The sequence below is a fragment of the Pleuronectes platessa genome, chromosome 21 (genome assembly GCF_947347685.1).
Source record: "Pleuronectes platessa chromosome 21, fPlePla1.1, whole genome shotgun sequence".
Lineage (NCBI taxonomy): Eukaryota > Metazoa > Chordata > Actinopteri > Pleuronectiformes > Pleuronectidae > Pleuronectes > Pleuronectes platessa.
The window spans coordinates 3,920,665-3,947,240 of NC_070646.1; the positions used below are offsets into that span (position 1 = coordinate 3,920,665).

General features: G+C 43.8%; 1 protein-coding gene across 2 annotated transcripts; it reads right to left on the reverse strand.

Annotated features, from left to right (window-relative positions):
- Positions 1 to 4,193: 4,193 nt before the first annotated feature.
- Positions 4,194 to 25,483, reverse strand: erbb2 (erb-b2 receptor tyrosine kinase 2). Of its 2 annotated transcripts, none has more exons than XM_053414461.1 (27): positions 25,218 to 25,483; positions 18,975 to 19,126; positions 18,702 to 18,882; positions 18,362 to 18,502; positions 18,011 to 18,076; positions 17,796 to 17,911; positions 17,548 to 17,689; positions 17,305 to 17,433; positions 16,615 to 16,756; positions 15,854 to 15,927; positions 15,645 to 15,735; positions 14,683 to 14,885; positions 14,193 to 14,322; positions 13,612 to 13,702; positions 13,222 to 13,376; positions 13,082 to 13,129; positions 12,373 to 12,511; positions 12,132 to 12,254; positions 11,931 to 12,029; positions 11,652 to 11,837; positions 10,937 to 11,092; positions 10,774 to 10,849; positions 10,491 to 10,637; positions 10,077 to 10,174; positions 9,762 to 9,953; positions 9,199 to 9,589; positions 4,194 to 9,016 (listed from the first exon to the last, which is right to left on the reverse strand). In XM_053414461.1, the coding sequence occupies exons 1-27, from the start codon at positions 25,288 to 25,290 to the stop codon at positions 8,673 to 8,675; spliced, it is 3,885 nt and encodes a 1,294-aa protein (XP_053270436.1). In that variant the 5' UTR covers positions 25,291 to 25,483; the 3' UTR covers positions 4,194 to 8,672. The 2 variants fall into 2 exon arrangements, with proteins under 2 accessions (XP_053270436.1, XP_053270435.1); XM_053414460.1 differs by having other exon boundaries at positions 9,199 to 9,592.
- Between the last annotated feature and the right edge of the window lie 1,093 nt (positions 25,484 to 26,576).

Consider the following 26,576-nt stretch of genomic DNA (forward strand, 5'->3'; position numbering starts at 1 on the left):
TAATGTGACTACTTGAGACACAGATTAGAAACAGCAACACCACCATCAATCCAGAAGTCAACTGACAGAAGCAACAGACTCAGAGGGGACAGCATCCTCCACCGACTGAACCTGCTGTGCACTGGGACTCACTGTTTTGTTTAATTAAGTATTTAAAAAGCTTTTCTTTGTGCTTCACTGACGCCGCTGACCTGCCCGTCACCTCAGAGGAGATCAGCTGATGGTGCAGAGTCAACACAGAAAACACTGGTTTTGGATAACAACCATTAAACCCATCATTACCCCTGTGAACCCCCTGTAACCTGTGGGTTTGCTGGTTTCCATAAATGCTTTTGCAAAACAGCCACTGACACATTTGACTGATGCCTCAACACAAACCGTGTGCAGCAGCTTTCAAAGACGTGTCCCACTTCCATCAACGCAACAAGTCACAGGAGTCTGCAGCACAACAACCTCCTCAAGGTAGAGTGTTCACCAGCAGGGATCAGTATTCTGACGGGGTTCCTGTTTGTTGTAGATTCTTCTTTATCACGAACGTATTTTTCATGCTCTTAAACACCACACCTGTGTTCCCTCAGGTCTTGAAATCTCCTGCTCTGCCCAGTCGTGATGCTTCGGACACATTTTGGCTCCAACACCTCTGGCTCATCCCACTATGATTTTTTCGAATGCTCAGGTTATGAGTCAAGCAAGTACATATGGGTCTTTTGCACATTGCTGTGCTCGGTTGTTGGTTTTCCTGCATGCGTTGCGATCCTCTGGGAGATGTTTCAGACTCGCAGGAGAGGAAGTCCCCTCACACCACATGCTTTTTTCATCCTGAACCTAACCGTCATGGATGCTTTCTTCTTGGCCTTCATCCCACCTGCAATGATAAATCACTTATTTTGGCAGCATGTATGGTTTGATTATATCTGGAACGGTGTTTATGGCTTGAATATGTGTGGGAGACCCTTGCTGATGGTGTGCGTGTGTCTGGACTGCTACCTGGCTGTGGTTCATCCAATCACCTATCGTACCAGGAAGAGTATGACGCCCCGGGTCGTGATGGCCGCCATCGTCTGGACTTTGACGGTTGCCTATGGTCTCGTATCAATGACTCACACCCATTTATACATAACCATGTTAATCCCAGCGCCATTTATAGTAGCCATTCCAATGATTGGCGTGTGTGATTATTTCATCCTTCACACTTTGATCAAGTCCGAACAAGGCAAGAAAAACATCCACCCGCAGAAGCAGAGAGCTCTTCAGACCCTGATCGACAGCCTGGTCCTGACTCTCGTCTCCTACCTTCCACCAGTGCTCATGTACATATTTGGCCTTTCTCTCATCAGCGACATTCAAATCTTACTGTGTGTCATTTCTATTCCGGCCACCATTACTTCCAGTCTGGGATCTGCTGTCATGCCTCTTCTCTACCTGCATAACATTGGGAAACTGGATCGTTTCAGGTGCGGATGCTGCAGGAAAACTTAACTCACCTCGTCTCCTTCCTTTCAATTCAGGCTGAGGTAGAAGCTCAGTTTTTTTGTCCCATTGGGACATGTTTTTATGAGTTTTCCTGTTATTTTGTTCTTATATGTTGTTTCTCATTTCTTTTAACATGTTTGTGTTGTATTTTTGCATGAATATTTGTATTTTGCTGTGATGAAAACGTACTTTAAAACGTAGAAGAAAAGTTCAATTGTAGTTCTCCTTCATACTTTGATCTTTATCCTCAAGACTCGAGAGCTGTTTACCTAATGTTCATATCGAAGTCATGAATGAATAGTTGTGCTACAAAATAAAAACGTACAATGAATAATAAAGTGTATTTACTCAGTAGGAACCAAGCTAATCACACTGTAGGGAACTGCTATCTATTTATCTATCTTTATGGTTGTTTCTATATATTAGCCTTGTGATACACTGGATAAGCAGCATAGATAAAAGATGGACACACATATGGGGAGATGTAGCATTTGTAGTTTGCATCTTCATCACTAGGTGGCAGGATTGTTGTTTACAGTAACTTTCATTGACTCGTGTCAGATTTTTCACATTTTTCTATCTCATAAAACTACAACAATCAGCCAGGAGACAGTTAACGACAAATTTGAATCATATTGCCTTGATAGAATCGATTCACACATTAATGGAGTTACTTTCTATACCCTGGTTGGCAGCTGTCTCTGTGTAGACCTCAGGGTTTAATTCAGCTTATATAAAAGTTGGAAAATGAGAACTGCACAAAGAAAACCCATCATTACCCCTGTGAACCCCCTGTAACCTGTGGGTCTGCTCGTTTCCATAAATGCTTTTGCATAACAGCCACTGACACATTTGACTGATGCCTCAACACAAACCGTGTGCAGCAGCTTTCAAAGACATGTCCCACTTCCAATGAGGCAACAAGTCACAGAAGTCTGCAGCACAACAACCTCCTCGCAAGGTAGAGTGCTCACTAATGTGGATCAGTATTCTGACGGGGTTCCTGTTTGTTGTAAATGGTAAATGGTTTTGTATTTATATAGAGCTTTTCTATTATTGTAGATTCTTCTTTGTCACTAATGTATTTGTCATGCTCTAAAACACGACACCTGTGTTCCTCAGATCTTGAAATCTCCTGCTCTGTCCAGTCGTGATGCTTCGGACACATTTTGGCTCCATGCATCCGTCCAACACCTCTGGCTCATCCCACTATGATTTTTTCGAATGTTCAGGTTATGAGTCAAGCAAGTACATATGGATCTTTTGCACATTGCTGTGCTCGGTTGTTGGTTTTCCTGCATGCGTTGCGATCCTCTGGGAGATGTTTCAGACTCGCAGGAGAGGAAGTCCCCTCACACCACATGCTTTTTTCATCCTGAACCTAACCGTCATGGATGCTTTCTTCTTGGCCTTCATCCCACCTGCAATGATAAATCACTTATTTTGGCAGCATGTATGGTTTGATTATATCTGGAACGGTGTTTATAGCTTGAATATGTGTGGGAGACCCCTGCTGATGGTGTGCGTGTGTCTGGACTGCTACCTGGCTGTGGTTCATCCAATCACCTATCGTACCAGGAAGAGTATGACGCCCCGGATCGTGATGGCCGCCATCGTCTGGACTTTTACGGTTGCCTATGGTCTCATATTAATGACTCACCCCCATTTGTTCCGAACCATGTTAATCCCAGCGCCATTTATAGTAGCCATTGTAATGATTGGCGTGTGTGATTATTTCATCCTTCACACTTTGATCAAGTCCGATCAAGGCAAGAAAAACATCCACCCGCAGAAGCAGAGAGCTCTTCAGACCCTGATCGACAGCCTGGTCCTGACTCTCGTCTCCTACCTTCCACCAGTGCTCATGTACATATTTGGCCTTTCTCTCATCAGCGACATTAAAATCTTACTGTGTGTCGTCTTTGTTCCGGCCACCATTACTTCCAGTCTGGGATCTGCTGTCATGCCTCTTCTCTACCTGCATAACATTGGGAAACTGGATCGTTTCAGGTGCGGATGCTGCAGGAAAACTTAACTCACCTCGTCTCCTTCCTTTCAATTCAGGCTGAGGTAGAAGCTCAGTTTTTTTTGGTCCCATTGGGACATGTTTTTATGTGTTTCCTGCTATTTTGTTCTTCCATGTTGTTTCTCATTTCCTTTAAAAACGTGTGTGTTGTATTTTTGCAAGAATATTTGTATTTTGCTGTGATGAAAAAGTACTAAAACGTAGAAGAAAAGTTCAATTGTAGTTCTCCTTCATACTTTGATCTGTATCCTCAAGACTCGAGAGCTGTTTACCTAATGTTCATATCGAAGTCATGAATGAATAGTTGTGCTACAAAATAAAAACATACAATGAATAATAATGTGTCTTTACTCAGTAGGAACCAAGCTAAGTAGGGATCTGCTATCTATTTATCTATCTTTATGGTTTTTTCTATATATTAGCCTTGTGATACACTGGATAAGCAGCATAGATAAAAGATGGACAGAATTATGGTGAGATGTAGCATATGTAGTTTGCATCTTCATCACTAGGTGGCAGGATTGTTTTTTACAGCAACTTTCATTGACTCGTGTCTGAGTTTTCACATTTTTCTAGCTCAGTATAAGCGTAATATCAAAATAATGTTTCTGTATAGATCTCAGGGTTTAATTCAGTTTATATAAAAGTCGGAAAATGAGAACTGCACAAATAAAATCCAGCATCACAACATGTGGGAGGTTTAAATGTTTTATATGCTTTTGAAAACACACAATGTCTGCAAACGATTCCATATAAAAAAAACGACCATTTCTTCATAAAATATTTTCTTATGTATTTACCCCCTGCACATTAGAGCAACTGGTCACAATGTTCAACATATTTAATCAAATTAGCTACCAGAGTGATTGTTTTTATTGATATATATATATATACACTGAACTCATATGATACACATTTACATGATGGGACTTACTGACCAAACGAGTAGGAAAGGATGCGTTATTAAACTCCCAATAAAACAGTTATTATTCATGTCCTGTCCCAATCACACGAACTGCGAAAGATAACAAAAAATAAAAAATATTCACATGAAAAGTAAAAAAAGATTAAAAAAATTCTTCAAAATGTAAGTTAGAGATATTTCATTTTATTTAAAACCTTCAGCACACTCCTGTTCTTTAAACTGGTTCTTTATTCCTCTCTGGACAATAACATGAGCATTGAGACCCATCGACACACTTCAGGTAGATTGTTAACAAATTTATGACGACAACCTTTGTCCGTTTTTCATTCAGTTTATGTTTCCTCCTTCCTTGTATCACGGTGACATAATTTATCAGCACCGAGGTCCTCAGGCTCTGTACCGGGGAGGTGATGTTTATAATTACTGGATTACGCAGAAACTACTGAACCCCTTTCCCCCTGGTGGAAGGATGCGGTATGGGTCAAGGAAGAACTCATTCAATTCTGGCACAGATCTGGACAAAGGGGCAGATCCAGGAATTTCTTTTATTGCAAGGTAGTGAGTCTTTTATTATATATTTCCCGCACAGATATCTTTGAGTGTGTGCAATCTGGTGCAGCTTGATTGAATTTAAGGGGACTATTGGACCTTGGCAGAGTTATACGCTCTAGTGAGTGCCAGTATATTCAATCTAGAATAGCACTCAATAGAGCACACATCTCCACCAAGGCCCAGCAGTCCCCTTATGAAACCACAGATTTCTCCCACTCATAAATATGAATCCCCTTTAACTTGACCTTTTATTTTTTAATCCTAAAATTCCTAAATCCACCCTCTGATCTGGGTCCAGGACTGAAGTTGACAAAAAGACCGACAGTGTAAGAGCATGACCTCTGTGGAAGTAGAAAGAACAACAGCAACTATCCAACTGTATAAAGGCGAACTGATGAGTTTCCTTAACGATGTGCAGACGACCTCTAAAATTAACAATTCATACAAAAGTGACACTACAGTGTAAACACACACACACACAGAGACATTAACTGTGGCAGCTGTGTCATGGTCTCATCATTTCCAGGTGAGATAGAGAACATCTGCGAGCTGATGTTACCACCCGCTGTGAAAACCGGGTTTTTTTCTCCAGCAGAGGTGAATTCTCCTTCCTAAAAAACACGTGGATGTCTTAGAGGAAATTGAAAATGTTACTGGCGCTACTGGGTCTTTTAATTATGATTTAAGTTTAACACACTCCTCTAGATGCAGATAAACTTTTACATTCATTAGTGTTTTTAAAACTTTTTCATAAAATACCTTTTTTATTTTATGAAAATTACACTATAATCAGTGTAATATTTTTGTAAAATCTGCTTTTTCTCTGAAAAGACACAAGGTCTTCAACTGACAGCAATAACACATGAAGGGTTTCATTTCCAAAACACTGTAGTGTGTATTCATAATAATAAAAGACATGAAAAACTGTAATATGAATCTTATCACTCAAAAATAATTCAATCAATTCATTGTTAGTATACAATAGTTGCAGGTATGGATGTAAAGTCTTATGTTTGTATTTAAAAAAAGAGGTTATTCTTAATTATCTAAGATTAGGTATACATTTTTTATATTTTTATCCTGGAACAAAACTCTTCAAAACCCGTAAGAGAACATGAAAATAAAAAGCAAGTTTTGCCAAAGACTTGAAGAGTGAGAGTGGATCTGCCTCAGACCTCCCACTCCGGACACACTCTGTTCATTGTGTGGATGACCTCTGAGAAATCACACATCTCAGGGAAGAGAAGTTCCTCCTCAGAGAACAACGTTGAATCTCAGTAGTAGCTGGTGGCAGCTGGAGGAAGAGCTGCGGCTCGTTTAGTGAACGACAAGATGCCGGGAAATTTATGTCGAGATAAAAAAAAAAGCCCCCGAACACTGAAGCACATTCTGCTGCCGGGTCTCAAACCTCCGCAGAAATGAAAAACCTTGACTTCTCTCTTTTCAAAGCTGCGACAACACCAGTCGCTGGGACGTGTGACTTGGGAGAGTACTGACTTTCCAACAAGGACATGGGGGTGGGGGTGGGTCACACAATGGCTCCATTGACTCGTGTCGACCTCCCCCGGCCCAACGCTAGTTAACATTAAAGAAAGTCTTCAAAAAAATGCTGTTGATTATTAACTGGGACGGCAGTGTGCTCTCGCCGAGTGGAATTTGAGCCATGCATTGATTATTCAAATCGAGCAGGGAGACATTTTTTGTCTCCTCAGAATCACATTGAGCTCCAGTGTCCAGTGCACAAATACACAAACAGCAGAACGACAACACAGGCTTGTTACGAGGCAGCGCTTTCCACACTGATACAGAGAGGAGGGCCAGTGGGAGAACGCAGGCAGCTGGAAGAGTCGGGGAGCAACAACAAACATCTGAAAGGCGTTTGTTTAACACCTTTCCAATGTTTAAAGCGTTTATTAAAGCGGCTCAATGCAAAAATCAACGCTTGGCTACAATATGGCTCCCCCTACAGGTTGGGATGTGTAATTCGTAAATACGAGTTGTTGCCTGAGCCTCCCGGTGCACATGGCTGAACACACGTGCATTTGTTGACAAACTGAAGATGAAGAAGCCAAGTAACCATGTTGACTGACCACGGAGAGATTTTACGCAAATACAAGTCCGACGACAACAGCAGAATCTGTCCGACAACTTTTGGTCTCTCGCTAAAGAGTGAGATGTGGTGTAATATTCACTTTATCGTTTTCTCCTCCTTGGTTTCTTCGGTGGCAGTAAAGTTGTGTCCACACTGACGATGCCTGTTGTATCTTATAGCTAGCTGCTAGCTGTATTTTTTAGTGCACTTCCAGGCCTCCAGGGGGCACTGTGGCAATAACAGACGACACCATTCTACCGGTCATAATTTTGTGTAACATCAAAATGATAATGAAGCTTTATTCTACAGTATAAAACTACCTACTGTTGCTTGAAATAACTGTTTACTTATTGAACGCACTTATTCTCTCACAAGCCACAACAAACCTTGAGGAAGAAACTTCAATGAGTAGTCTGTGATTTGTGGAAAAGCGCTGCCTCGGTGACGGGCAGAAAGAAATTCTTCATTTCTTTTGGAATATTTAACAACAGCTCATATGAATTCTTGCACAGTGATCGGCCTCTGAAACTAAAAAAGCTCATTGTGATAACACAATCTAGGGGCAGGGGGGCGGGGGGCACATGCAGTACATGTCCCTGCATAATGCATTATTTAAAATGCAAATAATTCTACCTAATACTTGGCAAAACCGTCAATCCCTGAAAGGTTTTCGCGACCCTAACTACTTGTTTACTGTGATTTCACAACAAAAACAAGAATTTACTGAGATCTGTGCGGTTTAAAATTCTGCAAGTACCTCATATCTCATCAGCCGTACCACAAAGAAGCTGCAGCCACAGACACTAACAACCACATACATCAGTGCAGCACAATGCCTCTGTCTTCTGCATACAGGAAGCCTTTCTTTCTGGGAGCATATCTACTGGCCAGATGGGCTGCAGGGCCCTCGCCGGCCAAAACAAAATGGCTTTGAGTGTACTGAAGACCCCCATCAGGTCCCGGAGAAAGTGAGCAGAATACTAAACGCAATCCTGAGTGCACACCATGGCTCACTTGTCAAAGTCTTCTATATAGTTTTTTTTTGCCCTGTTTAGCTGGACTGGAGCAAATCAGGACACGGGAGGGAAACATGGGAAATATATTTTTTTTAAAAATGCTCCACATGTAGATAAGACACAGACTAGTTAAATGACAATTAATGTTTAAAAAAAATAAACAAAGGAAATTAGCATTTGTGAATCCAGTCACTTGTTGGATTGAGTGATGATCAGACTCTTCTCATACCATGATGGGTCTCCACCAGTGACTCTTCTGCTTCTCCAGTACTGGGTTATTTACAGAGGCCAAGTGAACTTCTTTTAGACCCTCAACAGATTGCTGAGGGGAAGGCAGTAATACAAATGATGCCACAGACACCAGATTAATTCCACACAGTGTCGTGCCACAGCTGGTTGATTTGGTGACGTTTGCCAGATATCCTCACCTGGCTTGGATCTTCAGAGGATTCAGCTCCATGTGCTCTTTCCCAACGTCAAACACACACACACACGCATCCACCTTCCCTTTCTCTCACTCATCTGTTACCTCAGTAGAACTTAATCTGACTCCTCTTGAGTTCATCGCATTACTTCTGTTCCCTCTCTTCAAGTATGTCCGCTCCAGGTGTCTGCTAGTCCCAGATACTCTGGATTCTCTGCTGTGGAGGTCACAAACCCGTTCACGTGCCGGGGCATTCCTCCTGCCCCATCCCCTGCCCCTGCTACAGCGTTGGCTTTGGCCACAAGGTCCAGATAGTATGGGTTGTCAAAGGCCGGCGAGGTTGAGGAGCCGCAGCCTGGAGGGACCAGGTATCCTGGGTTTTCCACGCTTTGACCGGAGTTCAGGCCGTTGGGGAGACGCCGCTCTAGTCTGGAGCCTTTACGAGGCAGCGTGGAGGCACGATCTGGGATACCCGGTCTGAAATCCTGAACCTCCTGGTTGACGTACTCTGGTCAGACAATGGGAGAAACATCAGAACAGATTTCCAGTTCAGGGACTCAATCATACAGAAGCTACACAAATCATTTATAGTGATCAGCCGCTTATAGTGATCATCGTGGCCCAGGGGACAAACGTGACCACTATAAGCAGTTTCCACTGTATTACTTGTGGGAGGAATCTGCCACTCACCTGGACCAGTTTGATTATGATTGATTCCATGACTACGTCTGGGCAGCGAGTGACGAAACTGATGAGGATGATGAAAGCCGTTCGGCCCATCTGTCTCCAGCTCGCCTTGGCTGCCGCCGGGGTCCGTGGGGTCTTTGCAGTAGCGTCCAGGGCTGGCCGGGGGCAGCGAGGGGTCGTCAGGCCCCCCGTCGATGAAGACGGAGTCCGACTGGCTACCGGCCGAGGGGCTGCGAGCCAGCGTCTGGTGCTGAGGAGTCCAAATGCCGTTGGAGTTGCTGGCCCCTAATGGTAGGGTGGGGTACTGGCTGCGCCCGAGAGTGCTCAGGGAGGAGTACATGCTCCGAGGGACGCCGGCGATGGACGGATCGACGTCTAATTCCTGATCTCTGCTCTGCTGGTGAGAGAAGACGGAAGATTTATGATGGATAAAAAACAGACACAGTAGTGGTGAGAGGCCTTGTGATTTTTTAACCTGCACATGTGTATTCAGGGGAAAAGAAGCAACAACCATATGTGCTGGGACTGGGGTAACACAAACTCAGTCCCTGTCATCCACCACTCACCCTGTGTGACTGGTGTCTGGACGGCCCGTTGGACTGAGCCCCGTCTCCTGGAATCCTGGGGAAGAGGTTCGGCTGAGGCACCAGATATTCCTCAGCATCCAGCAGCTCCCTTATGTTGTCCCCTTCCTCCTCCATGAGCGTCCGGAAGAACTGGCTGTCCACAGGGCAGGACATGCTCATCTGCTCATCGTTCTGCAAGAAACAACACGGATGTAACAACAGCATCAAATCTGGACATGTGACAGAAGATTTTAACTAACGCTGGACATGTGCTCTACATCAGAGAAACAAACACACAGCATGAAACCTACGTACCTGAATGACTACATAACGAGGAGGGTCTCTGGCCATGACGCTGAAATCATTCACCAGATTTTTGAACTTTGGTCTGCTCTCTGCATCAATCATCCAACCTGCCGTTCAAACAAACCATCACAATGTCATTAAAGTACTCTTTAAACTACCACTACTATTGGCTCTGATGTATTAAATGATCCATTATGAAGCAAGTCGGTTCAGAGAGCATGGAAATCTCTTTTTTTTTTTAAATACAAACTTCAAAAGATTTTATCCTACAAAGTTCAACTTGACGGTTCAGGAACATTGACTCCTCTGCTTTGACCAAACAGAAATCATGTTCATGTGCGGTTTGCATATTTACCAGACCAGTAAATAATTGAATTACTTAGAACACTGAGACACAAACAGAATGTATCAACAGCCACTGACATTTGACCATGATCATGTAGACGTTGATGGTGCAGATGGGCGGCTGGGGAAGTCGTTGTCCTCCCTCCAACAAATCTGGGATTTCCCTCGCCGGGATCATGTCGTACGGTTTGGCTCCGAACGTCATCAGCTCCCAAACGGTCACTCCTGAGCAGGAGAGATACAAGGCCAGAGTAAGACACACAGCAAACGTTAGCTAACACTCGAAAAAAATTATGATTTACTGATTCACTTCATGAAAACTTATAAAATATTCAAAAAAGGAATATTAAACATCACTGACCGTAGCTCCAGACGTCGCTCTGATGAGTGAACCTCCGGTGCAGAATGGACTCCAGAGCCATCCATTTAATTGGCACCTTAAAACAAAGACACACCAGTTCTTAAACAATAAATCGAGATGCACCTCTCTGTTGATGCTCTGACAGACACAGTCGTGGTCTTACTTTCCCTCCCTCGGCGTGATACTCGGTCTCGTCTATGTCCAGCAAGCGGGCCAGGCCGAAGTCTGTGATCTTCACGTGGTTTGGGTTTTTCACCAGAACGTTGCGGGCGGCCAGATCTCTGTGGACCAGCCGGACCTCCTCCAGGTAACTCATGCCCTACACACACACACACACACACACAGATCCATCACCCAAAAATCCATGTGTCCACAAATATACAAACTGATACCACATCAAATTTAAAAAAGAAAGATAAGGTGGCAGACAAAATCAACAACATTCAGACACTTGTGCTTCACTAAATATAAGTAAACTTCTAGTTGTAATGTTTTAAGCTAAAGATGGACGACATGAAAGCTACTAAAACGTTAAGCCAAAGCGTCACCATTGCCCCCTGGTGGCTGGTAGCAGTATAGTCTATAGATCCCACCTCCTCCTTGTTAGCGGATGGGACATGGACCAAACTAAAAAGTCAAAATACACGTAAAATATACTTTTCTTGAAGATTTATGTCGTTCTTATTGCAATCATTTTTGTTGAAGGCGTCACAAGGTGAACTGTCATGACTGACAGCTGAAACTGACCATGATTGGTCAGATGGTGTATCGGTGGGATCATTGGCACAAGATGGCGTCGTCCATCTTTACACACAGTCTATGACAGACAGTCTATGACCTAGACCAACAGAGAGATGTTGTGTTTCGTGCTCACGTACCTTGGCGATCTGCACACACCAGTTGAGGAGGAACTGGGAGCAGATGTGGTCCTTGTTCTCCCTGACGTAGTCGAGCAGGCAGCCATATGGCATCAGCTGAGTGACCAGCTGCACGGTGGAGGTCAAACAGATTCCCAGAAGACGGCACACATAAGGGCTGGCCACCCCCGCCATCACATAAGCCTCCTGGGAGAACGCAGACGACAGGTGTTGAGGTGGTTGTGAAATGTTTTCATGAGTAACTGTAAGTGTTAACATGTGTACCTGGGTTATACTTACATCAAGGATCTCTTTATTGGCTTTTGGCGAGGTGTTCTCTCGTAATACCTTAATAGCCACTGGTATTTTCACGTTCTCCCCGTCCGGAGCCCACACTCCCTGAAACAGTTATCAAAACCTCATGAAAAAAGAATAACTACTGAGGCTGTATGTGTGCATCAGTGAGTTTTGTAGATTCTGTGGAAGAACTGGATCCCAGACCTTGTAAACGGTACCAAAGGCCCCTGCCCCCAGCACCCTGAGCTTCTTCAACTCCGTCTCCTTTAGGATACGCATCTGAGCCTGATTGGGTGAAGCACCACTGGGCGTCAGAGGCTCTACCAGCTGTAGACAGGAGAAAGCAGACAACAGATTCCTTCAGTAGGAACACTTAAGTAATTCCCATGGAAGCTGCTACACGTCTAAAAACAAAAACACATCCATATTGGTGACCCATGCACACCTCATATTCTTGCAGGATCCTCCTCATGGTCTCCTTCTTCTTCAGCTTCTTTTGCCTCCTCAGGTAGAAAACCAGCAGAGCCAGCAAGATGAAGAAGAGCACCACGCCACCCACTGCAGCCGCGATGGTCGTACCCGGGCTAAACAAAGAGAAACCGTTTAACACAGCTCACCAGTGAACAGATCTTGATTAAACTGAGCGGAGCACTGGGAAACTAGAAATACTGCACTGCAGTTGTATGCCTCCACAATCAAATACGGTTCCAGCATCAAATAATCCAATAATCTGTGTGTCTAAGTGAACATTTATGCCAAATTTGAAAGAATTCTCTTGAGGCTTTCTTTAGATAACATGTTAACAAGGCAAAAAAGGGTTTTATGAGATCACCACAACCTTTACCTCCAAAATCAGTTCATCTTTGAGTTCATGTGAATGTTTGTACCAAATTGGAAGAAAGATCCTCAAGATGTCTCTGTCCTGTTGCATTCACAAGACCAAGAAATGTGTTCTGTACGTTTGTGACCTTGGCCTTTGACCTTCAACCAGCAAATCCAAATCAATTCATCCTTGACTTCAGGTGAACGTTTGTAGCAAATTTGTCAGAATTCCCTCCATGGGTCCTTCAGATATTGTGTTCACATGGCAAAAAAATAGATTTTCTAGGTTACAGCGACCTTGACCTTTGTCAGTGATAGTAACAGTCTCTCACCCTGTCCTGTTATCGAGGGGGCAGCCTCTGTCGTCCTTCAACGGGCAGCTGAAACAGAAGAAACATTAGGTGTGAGATTGTTCTCATTGTGCGTGCAGCGGGTTCTTACAGCTCTGCGTCTGCGATGTGCGACCACTCACGGCAGCGAGCAGTTGTGGCTGCAGGGGAGACAGTGTCCGGACGCATTGCTGTACTTCCACACAGTCTGCTGATCCTCCTTCACGCCGCTGGGACACTGGTCCACACAGAACTCCCCGTCCTGCGATTTTTTACACTCGGTGCAATGATCTGCACCCTGAACACACAGAGAGAGATATTGTAGAAAGTATTTTAATATATTGAGTCAACCAGTGTTCACAGAGGTTACGTTACTTTATGACTCAACACATTTGGATTAGGATTGAAGTGTGTGTGTGTGGGGGGGGGGGGGGGGGCTAACTTCTGACATGCAGCTGGCCGTTTAGATGAGGCCTCTTTCAGATCATATTTAGAAATGAAATCCACCGTAATCACACTGAGCCATAACTCACCGGTCCATGACAGGAGGCGGAGCCGTTCAGAGGGCGACACTGTGCGTGACAGACAACGCACAAAGATCCGTCTGCGTATTCACGGATGTCCCTGCAACGAGCACAGAGGGGATTTAACACAACAGAGTTATAGTCTCAATGCATCCGACAGCGTCAGGAGGGAATGTGTGTTCTGAAAGGTTCTTCTTTCCTCATCAAGCACCATTATTAAAAAAAAAATGATTTTGTGTGTGGATCATTACTAGAAACGTTTGTCCTTTGTGTATATTAACTAACTTTAAATCTGTGCCATCTTGTCCCCAATATTATCATCACATGTATTCGCTTCTGCAATGATGTACAGTTGCTTTAGGGCACAATCTGAGCTAAAAGCTTTCAGATTGATTTATTGTGACTACTGTCAATCACACACATGAACTCATTCACCTTTTTACTATCAGCAAGTTGCTAAGTTTAGGTTACTTACCGGAGAACTGGTTTGAGGATTATGACTCTGTTCTATAGAACATTATCAGCCGGGTTTTTATTGACGTAGTGCAGCCACACCCTCAGAAAACCAACACACGTACACACTTTCTTACCCCTGATAGATGTCACACTGCTCTACACACTCGGTGCCACGTTGGAAAGCTTTGCAGGACACACACTGGCCGGGGCCCGGACCCCAACAGCCCCCTTCGCACAGCGGGTGACAAATGTTTCCCTCTGCCTCTGAAAATACAGAGACAGCAGAGCATGATGCACAAGGTATTTCTTACTGGCTCCTTTACAGCATTAACACTTGAATGGACTTGATGTGTTACAAGTAAGTTCCTTGTAACAGTGAAAATTATGAAAATTTTGACCTTTCTTCATGAGCAAAGTTATACAAAAACAAAAAGTAATAATTCCCTGAGAAGGACAGTGCAGTTAAGCAGCCACCTTTCCCATCAATAACTCAAGCATAACCCAATAACAAACATGCAGGTTACATAAAATAAAAATCCCAGAAAAGTATTTTTCTCTGTTGCTCTTGCTGGAGTTCTATTGGAACAATAAATGGGAGTGATCGTTGTCTCTGGTGTTACGTACCGCAGACAGCTGCGTCCTGGTTGAGGCTGACGATGCGGTGGGGTCCCTGGGTGGGATGCAGGAGAGTCCCCCAGGGCAGTGAGTTTGTGTAGCACAGCTTGGAATTGTTGTTCAACAGCACCAGACCTCCACTGACGCTGTGAAGAGAACGCAACCCAAGAGACTGGATGTGCAGATTTTGGATGGCAAGTGAAAACACTCCCCTAAGGAAAGAGGAAAAGAGGCAGTGTTGGGTTATTTCAAATCAAAAATCATCTCCCATGAATCATTTCTGCAAGATGATTTTTTAAGAATAATTCATGGATCTTGATGAAATAAAAAAAAGAGGCGCAGCAGCAGAAAAGACTGAAACTTGGACACAACTGTAAAATAAAATACATTTTGAAAAACTGGAGACAAGATAAAGGAGCAAAGTGAAAAAAGCAATTAAAAATAGACACATACTTTAATGACAGCAGAGACATAACAACACTGCTTTTATAACCAACTACCAGCTTATAAAATAAGACCTTACTATTTAACAGTTTGAAATCGTACACTTTAAACTACAGCCTAGTTTTGAGCATGCTCGTTATCCCTGGTTGATGTGAGCTGCAGGTTAAATCAACAGCACTGGCTAATAATTAGCCTTTATGACATTGAAAGTGAACAAACTGGAACCGAACACACATCTCAGACACAGAGTCGGTGGATGAACATCAACACTGAGAGAAACAGAAACTATGCATTGACTAATAAAAACATGTTTTTCTAGTCAACGTCTTCCTTCACACAAGTATTATCTTGCAGGAAGCTAAAATAACAATGAAACCCACTCCAGTCTTGTATGAGGACGATGTAAACATATATATATATATATATTTCTAACTTGACAGGTGGGGAGTTGGGGGGGGGGGGTTAATAAGAGAAAGACGGGTGAGCATTATGACACACAGGTCAGGGGGGCAGTTTAAGAGTCTTACTTGTAGAGCATCCTGCCTCGGATCACCTTCAGGTTCTCAAACACACTCAGGTCGGTCCACTCCTCTGGCCAAGCTTCAATGTACAAGTAACCTGCACGACAAGATCAGACAAAGATACTAAACTCTCCAACAGAAGAGATGTAGTACACCGGGTATAACATCTATGTAGTGTTTAAATACATTGAAACATGTTAAACTCTGTCCGGTACCTGTTAACTCCTCCAGGTGCTTGAAGGAGCTCAACTGCTCCAGAGTCACACCTGTCGTGTTGGTCTCCGGGTCCCTGGACAACGACAATAGAAAACTTGAGTAAAACTTTCATTGGATTTGAATGTTGTTCTTAAATTTTTCGAATACTAATATATCGTATACTTTGATGTGTTTTTACTCCCTTCTATGTCGTCCACTCAGGCCAATACCTTTATAATATTTGAATAGCTAACTCCAACTGTAATAGATCAACCACTAAAACTATGTCTACGTATAAGTTAACAGAGCAAGGAAGCTGTGAGTTCTTTGTTCCATCCAAACTTCCTTTGTTAGATCCCTAGAAAATAATTGTGTTGTTCCAGTCATGATCGTTACTTCAGACTAATTGCTTTTCAAGAGAAATAGGACACTGGAAATTGAAGCACAAGATAAATCATACACTTTCATTGTGAACTGTTGGTCCTCACTGGAAAATATCATTTGAAAGGATTTGGCATCTCTGCCTCAGTAGATCACGTATTGACAGGTCAAGCAACTTCGTATTAAATGTCCAGAGCACGTCCTTTATACTGTATATATTTTGAAGGTAAATCGTTTTATTCTTTAATGTCAAACTTAATCTCAATAATAATAAGAAGAAGAAGAAATCCAGGAGCAGGAAGACTCGTTCATAAATGTCACTGCAAAGGGGAGGTGTGGCTCTATGGTGGTGATTCTATCTTTCTGAGCTCAAAATGTACAAAAGTTTGATATCTCTTACCGTGCAAAGCTCTGAGAGAAGAAGGCAAGACTGCCGAAGATCTTCTTACACTTGTTGAACTCCTCCACATTAGACGATGTCACCATTATAATACCGTGGTTGTCCATGACGCCTTGGTTGTCCGTACCGAGGCCATAACACACTGCAAAACGCACCAGGGTAACACATGAATCTTAAATCCAGATAATAATCTGAGCTGAGTGCCCAAAATGTGCAGTGGATGTGCACCAGTGAACGTCCATATAAACCAGGACATTATCAGCATAGAGTGAAATACAAGCTGTGTTTCATGATCCAAAAACAAGTGAAACAAAGAGTCCAGCCTCGGGCCTCAAGCTATTTGGACCAGTAGAGGAAATGCCCCCAATTAATCGTATAATTCTTTTAAATCACATTATTAAACTCCACTCGAGAAAAACCAGTAATCCCTCAAGTGTAGAAGATCTTGTTCATGAGATCTGCCCGAGTCACAACAAGGTTATGCAGGAACAGGTTAGTCCACTTTGCACCATCGTCAGCGCGCGATGCCTCTGAACATTAGTACGTGCAGCAGAAAGAATCTATAACATCATCTATAACATCATCTATAACATCATCTATAACATCATCTATAACATCATCAATAACATCCTCAGAGCCGCATAATATGAAAGCAGGTTTTCTCCTGTTGGACTCCTGGAGGAATTGTACCTTTGGGACAGTCTCCTTCGCACGTCCTACAGATCTGTGTCTCGTTTCCATCAGGGTTGGTAATGATAACTTCCTGGTTGGCTTTGGGACAATTCAAAGTACAGGCCACATCCATAGCCAGGTAGTTATCTAGAGACAGGGAGATAAAGGAAGGGAACAAATTAAATTATAGATGATTCCCCACAAGAAACACTGAACCATCAGTTGCACAGTGGCCACGAGAAGAGCAAGAGAAATTCTCACAAGGACACGTCTTGATGCAGGTGGCTCCAAAGTTGAACTTCTTGTCTGGGTTGGGTTTGGACTGGTAGGTGAGGGGGTCGTAGATCGTAGGTGGAGGACAGTTCCCCTTACACACACCGCTGTCGTTCAAGTGACGGCAGGCCTGGAGGGAGGAGGAGCCAGGGAACACGTTACTCAAGAAAGGTCAAAGGACTGTGACATCACAGCATGCTCGTGTGTACATGTGTGTAGAAGTTTGTGTGTTCTACCAGGCAGTCAGAGTCTTTCGGTCCTGTGCATCCAGCAGCACACTGCTTGTGACAGCAGTCGTTGGACAGAGGACCTTTGCACCGCTGACAGCCAGATGCACAATTGATACGAGTCACTTTGAATAAAAAAGGGGAAAGGTTTTCACTGCTGTGATTCTTCCAAATGTAAAACCAAACAGCGTCACGTTCATGCTATGCACTTTGTTTTAACTCACAGGCTTGGCAGTCCTGTGCAGTTTCTCCCCAGCAGCTTTTCCCACATCCAGAGAAGCAATCTGGACCTGCACCAGGAGAAATAAAAACAAATGAGGAGGGTGAAGCACTTATCACACGATTTAACCAGAAAATACAAGACGAAGGGGAATACTTAGAATCAGAAATACGTCATTACCATTGAGCCCAATGATCGGCTTAATCTCAACAACATGCCCAGTATTTAGTCATTAAACAGGTATTGGGCATTAAGAGGTTTAACAAAGTTATCTGAACTTTATCCATGATTACAATCTACAGAATAACTGTCATTACAACTCTGATGTTCCCTCAATTGTCAATTGTCTGCTCACATTCTGAGGCTCGAGCCTGCAGTCGGAGCTGCCTGCTGTTATGGGGCTGCTCGTCCATGGTGTCCCTCCAAATGATGTTCTCAGGATCAGGGAAGCAGAGCTGAGGGTTCCCCCAGATGTACACACCGCCCAACAGGATCTCTGCAAGGGAGACAAAACTTGAGAAAACTCCTCCTCCTCCTCTTCCTTACCCTACAAATCTTCTAATTTACTGTGTGTTTGTTGATAATTAATTTCCCTGAAATGTTCTGAAGCTGAATTTATTCTACGAACCAAATATACACAGTCCCAGTCCACACTGGTTTTTCAACTCTAGGCTCTACTATCTTAATTATCTGACCTGTGAGGCTACGAAGCCGCAGTGTCCTGAGCCCCTGTCCGTTCAGAGTGTTATCCAGCACGGCCAAGGTGTAGCTGGAGTTGTACTTCTGGCTGCCCCGGATGATCCGCAGGTTGTCCAGAGGCACCAGATCCACCGACACGTGGGCTACGAGGACATAACCCTGCACCTCCACGATCCCCTGAAGAAGAGAGGCGAGGAGACATAGAGGATCCAGTGATGTAGCAGAAGGAGGAAGATTGAGTGAAAGCACCATCGAGAACAACGATATACCTGCAGGAAGGAGAGGTCGTGTTGCCCATGAAGATGTGTAATCTCCAGGTTCCCGTGGACGACCTGGCAGCCAGTGTAGAGCAGTCTCAGGGTCTTGTAGTGGTTTTCCAGGCTCGAGGGCAGGGTCAGCTTCATATCTGTACCCAGGCATACTGCAACACACACACATGACCCCAACTACATATAAGTTCACACACATCCATGTGTCAATACAGGCTAATTTTAAAAAGGTCTGTCCAGGGGTGTTTGTTGGATCAACTAACAATGTTGCTGGGAGAGGAACAGCTAATCTACTGTTCTACACCTGATCCCAGATAAGCAGCAGAAAACAGATGCATGGATAGACTTGAAGAGGTTATGTTTTTGTTTGTTAGCGTGATTGCGCAAAAACGACTGAACCGGTTACTATGGGCAGTGAACAGTAACGACTTTATGGACAACAGCCCGAGCACAACTGCGGGAGGAAAATTTTGTATTCTGTAATGGTGAGATGGGGCTCAGCAGAGTCATGTGATCTCTGAGCGCCCTCCTAGTTTGCTGTTTTCTCCATTTCAAATTGACGGAAAATAAATATCTTTGGGTTTTTTGGTCTGTGAAGGAGCTTGAAGAGGCCAAATGACCGTCAAGATATTTTGTGACTGTTTACAAGCGGCCTTGAATGTGTTCTTGTGAAATGCAAACCACACTCACTGCCTCGGTCTGTCTCTGAGTACGTATGATATATTTTCCACTGGCAGCAGAGAGCACAGATTCCCCACAGTGGGTCACACACAGAATTACTCTCAGGGTCACACAGTGTTACAATTCACGGGGGGGGGGGGGCTCTCTCGCAGACACATAGCTCCCATGCTTTAGCAGGCAGTCACACAGTGGATGGTCCCTCCTCTGCTGAGGTTATAAATGACTTCCTCTGGCTTCCTTCCCACAGTCAATAGTCAACCCCCACGTCTCCCAATTGACCCCCCCGCCCTCCTTCCTGTGTTATCTCCTTTCGGAGAAGACGAGAACTTGCATCATCCGAGGAACAGGAAGTGGAGGAAGATGATTTTCACGATACACTGAGCCTCAGGTGTGTTCTTGTTAAATATGCTATATTAAAGCTATATATATTCTATATTAAAAATGAGTGTCCGTCCAGAACTCCAGTCATTTAAAAGACCCTTGCGTTATTGGGTCATAAAGTGTAAAATAAGATCTGCATTATAATCTGACAGTGAGCTCCTGCGGCAAATGGCTCTGTGATTAATGCTGCGCTCGCTGCCAAAAATACACACCCCGTCGTTGCAGCTTGTGTCAAATATCAAATCAAATGACTAATCACGGCCTCCTTCTGCGATGTCATCATGGAAAACTGTTTTACACGCGAAGCCAAGTGGGAAGGCAGGATTCTAATCCTCGAAATCATTTTTTACTAAGACGGAATATCGCAACCCAAACAGAAGCCGGCTTCCTGAAAATCGCACAAACCACCAAATACATACACAAACACACACACATCTCCAGTACTGGGGATTAGGTAAATGTACCGTAACCGAAAGCACAACAGAGTAGATTTTCCATTTCTAAAAGTGTGTAAAGCCAGTTCTCAGCTTCCTCTCCTCTAATTCCCTTATTGTTTGCTCTCCAAAAGTCTCTCAGCAACGGCAGTGTGTGTCTCTGTGTGTGTGTGTGTGTCTTTGTGTGTGTGGCCTTGTGAGGAGCTGCCCACCCCTTCATCCCCACGGCCTAAAATACTCTCTCTCTCTTTTATCACTTACTCTGCCGTCGTGTCACTGTCCCTGCCCTCACATCGTTTCATTTCCTGGTCCAGAGCCAAGTTATCTCAACATTCCCCCTTTATTCACCCATTCAGTCAGTTTCTCTCGGTCTGTGAATTGTTGCCCAACTCTTTTTTTTGGGGCTCTGCGAAAATGTCATTTCATAGGAATGCGTGTCTTCGCATATCTCAACGATGACACACATGTACGTTTTTCCACCGGTGAGCGAGGAGAGGGGCCAAGAGGAACCAAGCTCTAGTTCAGTGTCTCATCCAGAGACATGATGGATGCCCCTGAGCCTGCAGGTCATGAGACGATGCGTGTGTCCGACACACACACACACAGACACACACAGCTGAACATACCGGCTGAAATTAAAATGTGTGTCAAATAAGGCAGAGAGTTACAGAAGTTGTCAGACAGAGAACATTCAATTACAGTTTCAGAGAGGTGGTGGGGGGGCTGCTTAAGTTCCTCTGTCATTCTTTGAGACTACTCTTGCTTTACTTCCAACTCTTCTCTGGAACAATAGTTTAACAGTCGATTGCAACACCTTCTGGCTTTCATGATGCATCGAGTTAGCATGCATCCGTCACCTCGTCTGGTCAATATCAGCTGATGAAGTAACTGAACAGAAAGTGGATTGTTCTGTGTCTGTTTCAACACATGTCAGCGTTAGAGTCAGGGAACTCCTAGCTGCTCGCTCTGGGAAGGAGTGCCACTGTTGACTAACTGGGTGATTTACAATGTACTGGGGAGCTGCAGGTGAAGTGAATCATGAATCCCTGCAGGTGGTTCGGAGGAATTTCTTCGATATCAGCTGGTTTGGAAACCAGAGCTTTAATAAGTAATCCCTGCATTTAAAAAGATAGCAGGATTATAAAGAAAATAAATGAATTGAAAGCACGGCCGTTGCACTTTCCCTCCCCCGATTGGTTGTCTTCAAGTCAACTGCTTGAAGCCCTTTGCTCCCTGTTTATGATGTTGGAAACACAACTTGTTTTCATCATCACAGACTGTAACGTCTAGGAATGAACAGTAACTGATTTGATCTTGATCAGTCGAGGAGAGAAAGTGTTGACGGTAAGACGACTGTGACCTCCTGTACCCAGTGTGCTACTCGAGAGCGACTGAACAACTAGAAGCCAGCTTGACGCCACACCTGTGTGTGTGTGTGTGGCAGTGTGCCAGCGAGCAGAGGGAGTGTGTGCATGTGTGTTTACCAGTGGGAGCACGGTGACAAACATGATGGCAGGGATGCTGCTGCAGGAGTGAAACTAGAAGCGTGGTGTAAAAGTCTGCAGAGCAACACACCACAACCGTCAATAAGATCCTCCAGCCTCTGCTAACCCTCTCTAATGGATCAGATCCCCTCAAATATCAGCACAAACAGAAGAAGCAGATCCAACAGGACTCTCTCTCTATTTATTAGCTCTCAGATTTAACAGGTCTGTCTTGATTCTAACGCCGAGCTAATCCTCACACTGGGTCTTGCATAAACTTCAAAATTCTCCCAACCTCCCCGAACACATTCTTTCTTCCCCTCCACTGTACGGCCGAGTAAAAGAAAACAGGTATTGCTCAACAGACAAGCAGAACAGGATCTGTGTTGTTCTGGGGCTGCAGACGTGAACGGCTCACTCTGTCACCCTGTCACGAACAAACGACAACAACTCACACGTCACAGCTCTCCTGAGTTCTTAGTCTGCTGCGGTTTGAAAGCGTCCGTGCACAGAAAGTGCCAAAGAATTCATAAGAATGATTCGATTCACGTTTCAAAACGACGTGAAAAGAAGCGGAGATGTGATTGAAAAACCAGAAACACTGGTACATTGAACTCTACAGTGGTAGCAAGTGTATTAAATGTTTTTTCTTTTCATTTTAGCACTAAAGTTAAGCAGAAATGTTCCTTTAATGAACCATTTCATCACTCGCATATGTTGTTATTGATTTACTTATGGATCATTAGTAACTTTTTGTGGTGAATAACCTACGATTGAATAACCTACACTTTACACAATTATTATTCCAAATTGATATTTTACACTCTGGCATTAGGACAAATGTATCGAACATTCAAAGTACGTTACAATTAAATTAAATGTATTGTTTGTTCCTATAACGAGGAATTTAAAACTGTGATTTCTTCTACAGATCTGTGTCGGGAGGAGACACAGGAAAGTGTTGAATGTCTCCTGTGAGGCTGGTGGAGGCCCACTGGCCCCTTCCTCCGCTCAGAGAGTTAGATCAGTAACACGCAGGCGAGACTGTGACTCACGGCTGGCTGAGTTAACCTGGCACTGAGGCCGATTCAGTAGAGCTTAATCACTTCACCGTGGGTTCAACTCAATGGGTGAACTGGAGTGTGACAAAGGACATGAACTCTGCGGACACCACACACACACACACAGGGGCAGGTTGCTAAAATAATGTTCCAACCACAAAGGAAGGAACAGCAACACAAACACTGACCTTTGGAGCCATACACTTGTCGGCCACAAGTGTGTGTGTTTATGCGTGTGTGTGTGTGGGTGTAGGTGTGTGTGTGTGTGTGTCACTGACATAACAGTTCCTTGTAACCAAACGTAGGACTGTTCAGATTTGTCCGCGTGTTGCTTAACTCGTGGTTTAATGACCAATCAGAGCGCTCGCACTGAACTGATGCTTCACAGATCAACACCGTGGAGGAAAGTGCACCGACCTGTTCCCACTAACAATGCAGATGTATTTGGGAACTCACCTCACCTGTGACTGTTGGCTGTGTGTGTGTGTGTTTGTGTTGGACGCTGCAGCTAATTAGAGCCACGGGACCTTCACTACACTACGTCTCTGTCGGTTTATTAGTAAACAGATCTTGAGTTAAATATTCCCTGATGGAGATCGATTGCCAAACGAAAGCCTGGTGGTATTTCAAGTTATTACACTTTTAAAAAATCCTTTGTCTCCTCTCTCACTAAACTGTCAAGTGCATGTCAATAAAGACTGAATGGAAAGAGGTTTCTCTCTGTGTTGTTCAGGTCAATATTTTTGCCGTCAGCTTTCTCCATAAAAAGGCTTTTAAAAACATCTGAGTGGGTTTATTGATATTCCCCCTAATAGATTTGTATCAATACAGAAGCCAGTGCACCCAGTACGATTATTAACTGGGGCTACTACCAACACTGATGGAGTTTTCCTTGACTATCAAATCCAAATCTTTAAATATTACATTTATTGTAATGTAATGGAGTAATAAAAAGCAGCATATACTCCCATTTGAGAAGCTGCAAGTTGCTCCTGAGTGAAGGCTGTGGTTTTAAACTCTTCTTTATCAGCAGAGAATAGTGTTTCCACAATGCATGAACATTATATTGATATGTGAATCGAACCTTTATTATATTGCTATTGATGACAATTATACTGCTTTACTATGTTATACTATTATATGTTTACGTTTCTTATAAAACAGGAGTTTGAAAATGCAGCAAATCCTCACATTTGAGAAGCTGCAAGCATCAAACACTTTGAAATAACTTTTACGCGTAATCAATGTTCTACATCAAACTATGGATTGAAAATATCTATAACTAGAGAGTAAATAAGATCACAAAATTTATGATTTGATCAAATATTTGGCTTATCTTTATTTTGTTTGGTTCAATCTCGTTTTCCTCTTTTAAATCTCTCTTAAGACACTTTTGACTGTTTTAATCCTTTTATACTGTAGTGTTCTTTCTTGTGTTTAACCTCTTTTCATCTGTAACATGTTTTATTTCTGTATCCATGTTCTAAAGCATTTTTTAACTTGTAAAGCACCTTTCTAACTTTGTTTTGGGAAAGGTGCTCTACAAAATAAAGTGTGTTATCATTATTATAGTATTATCAACACTTGTATAATAAACTCTTTCTTTTTTATTATTATGATTTGTTGCCAGTAAATATGCACTTGTTGCACTTTCAGTTTAGCTCCTGTTTCCCTGGCAGCCTGTCCAGCTCCAAGTGGGACAAGTGGACCCTCTGTGAGACAATGTCCCCTTTGGGGCCAGAAGTGAATAATTGACATCGTCATGATCCTTGTGGAACAATCACTGCTCTGTGGTTGTTGTTGGTTTGTTTTTGTTGACGAGCTCAGAAGATCCAGCTTCATGTGTGTGTGTCTGTCCTGCAGCTGAGAGGCAGCTTCCCCGCGTGTCTCTGCTGTTCCTGGGGCAGTTGTGTGAACGTGTGACGGTGAAGCTCCAGAAGCTTCTGGGTGACAGGTGGGATCTTTCTCCTCCGGCCGCAGCGGGGACTGTCAGCACGGGAGCGGGGGAGCGAGGGCAGCGGACCCGCGGAGGAATGCGGTCCCGCGGCCAGAAATATCAGCCTCCTTCGGGCCCCCGGCTCGACCGCAAATATCCCCCCCCACACGTACGCAGCTCACATGTTATTATTGTTTCGTATCCCCCGGTAAGTGCCGCGTGTGTCTCCCTGTGAAAGAGCGAGAGGAACCATGGAAGTTACCCACCTTCTCTGCCCAGCGCGCCCGTCGCTCCGAGCAGCACGGCCCCGACAAACACCAAACTTCTCAGCGCCTCCATCTGCCGCGACCCGCCGCCTCTAGTCCATGTTCCTCCGCTGCAGGTCCCCGACGAGGAGCCGCTGTGCTGCGGCTTCTCTGTAGTCCCCAGGTTAAGTTTGGAAGTAGTTTCCAGCTCGGTGCGTTGCGGCTGTTCTTCGTCTCCCAGACGCACGGACTTCCTCCCTGTGCCTGCTGGTAGTAAAGCGTGACAGCGGCGGAGGGGCGCGCTCCCGTGAAGGCCTGAGCGGGGAGTGGCAGGTTGAGTCCGCCCTCACTCCGACTCCTGCATCTGCACAGACTGCAACTTCTCTCCTTAACCTGCAGATCTGAGCAGAGACTTCAACTAGTTTCACTTAATCTGCAGATCTGAGTTGATTCTGCAACTAGTTTCACTTAATCTGCAGATCTGAGTTGAGTCTGCAACTAGTTTAATTTAACCTGCAGATCTGGAGTTGAGACTTCAACTAGTTTCACTTAATCTGCAGAACTGAATTGAGATTTCAACTAGTTTAATTGAATCTGCAGAATTTAGTTGAGTCTGCAACTAGTTTAATTTAACCTGCAGATCTGAGTTGGGACTTCAACTAATTTAATCTACAGAATTGAGTTGAGTCTGCAACTAGTTTCACTTAATCTGCAGATCTGAATTTAATCTGCAACTTCTGTCATTTAATCTGCAGATCTGAGTTTAGTCTGAAACTAGTTTAATTTAATCTGCAGATCTGAATTTAGTCTGGAACTAGTTTAATTTAATCTGCAGATCTGAACTTCTGCAACTAATTTCACTTAAACTGCAGATCTGAGTTAAGTCTGTAACTAGTTTCACTTAATCTGCAGATCTGAACCTCTGCAACTAGTTTAATTGAATCTACAGAGTTGAACTGAGTCTGAAACTAGTTTCATTTATTCTGCATCTGAGCTGAACCTCTGCAACATGTGCGCTTTCCTCTCCTGCACTTGTGGTATAAAGTCCATATATCGTCTAAGCCCTTTTCAGACATGACCTGCGGGGGAAGTCAGGAGGATTGGGTCCGGACTTTATCTTTCACACGTGCACAAAGCAGCTCAAGACTTGTCTAAGACTTGTATCTACATATTTAGACATACTTAGGACAGTTGGTGGAGGTATGTGCTGTACTGAGTGCCGTCCTAGTCTGTTCATCTATTCAACACTCACCTCACACCCAGAATTCATCTGTCTTCCCTCAGTGTCCCTCTTCAATGACGCCTCCTCTCTGTGTTACTATCAATTATGACTTTTTATGCAAATATAATAAAACTTAATTATGGATTTTCAGTTCTACT

Bases quoted from the DNA above. Each gene is read 5' to 3' on its own strand.
- erbb2 (XM_053414460.1), bottom strand. From the start codon at position 25,290: ATGGAGGCGCTGAGAAGTTTGGTGTTTGTCGGGGCCGTGCTGCTCGGA. The intron at 16,757-17,304 runs GTACAATTCCTC...TGCGTTTTGCAG, and splicing joins CGAAGGAGACTGTCCCAAAG to TGTGTTATGGCCTCGGTACG. The intron at 14,323-14,682 runs GTACGTAACACC...CTGTATTTTCAG, and splicing joins CCAGGACGCAGCTGTCTGCG to AGGCAGAGGGAAACATTTGT.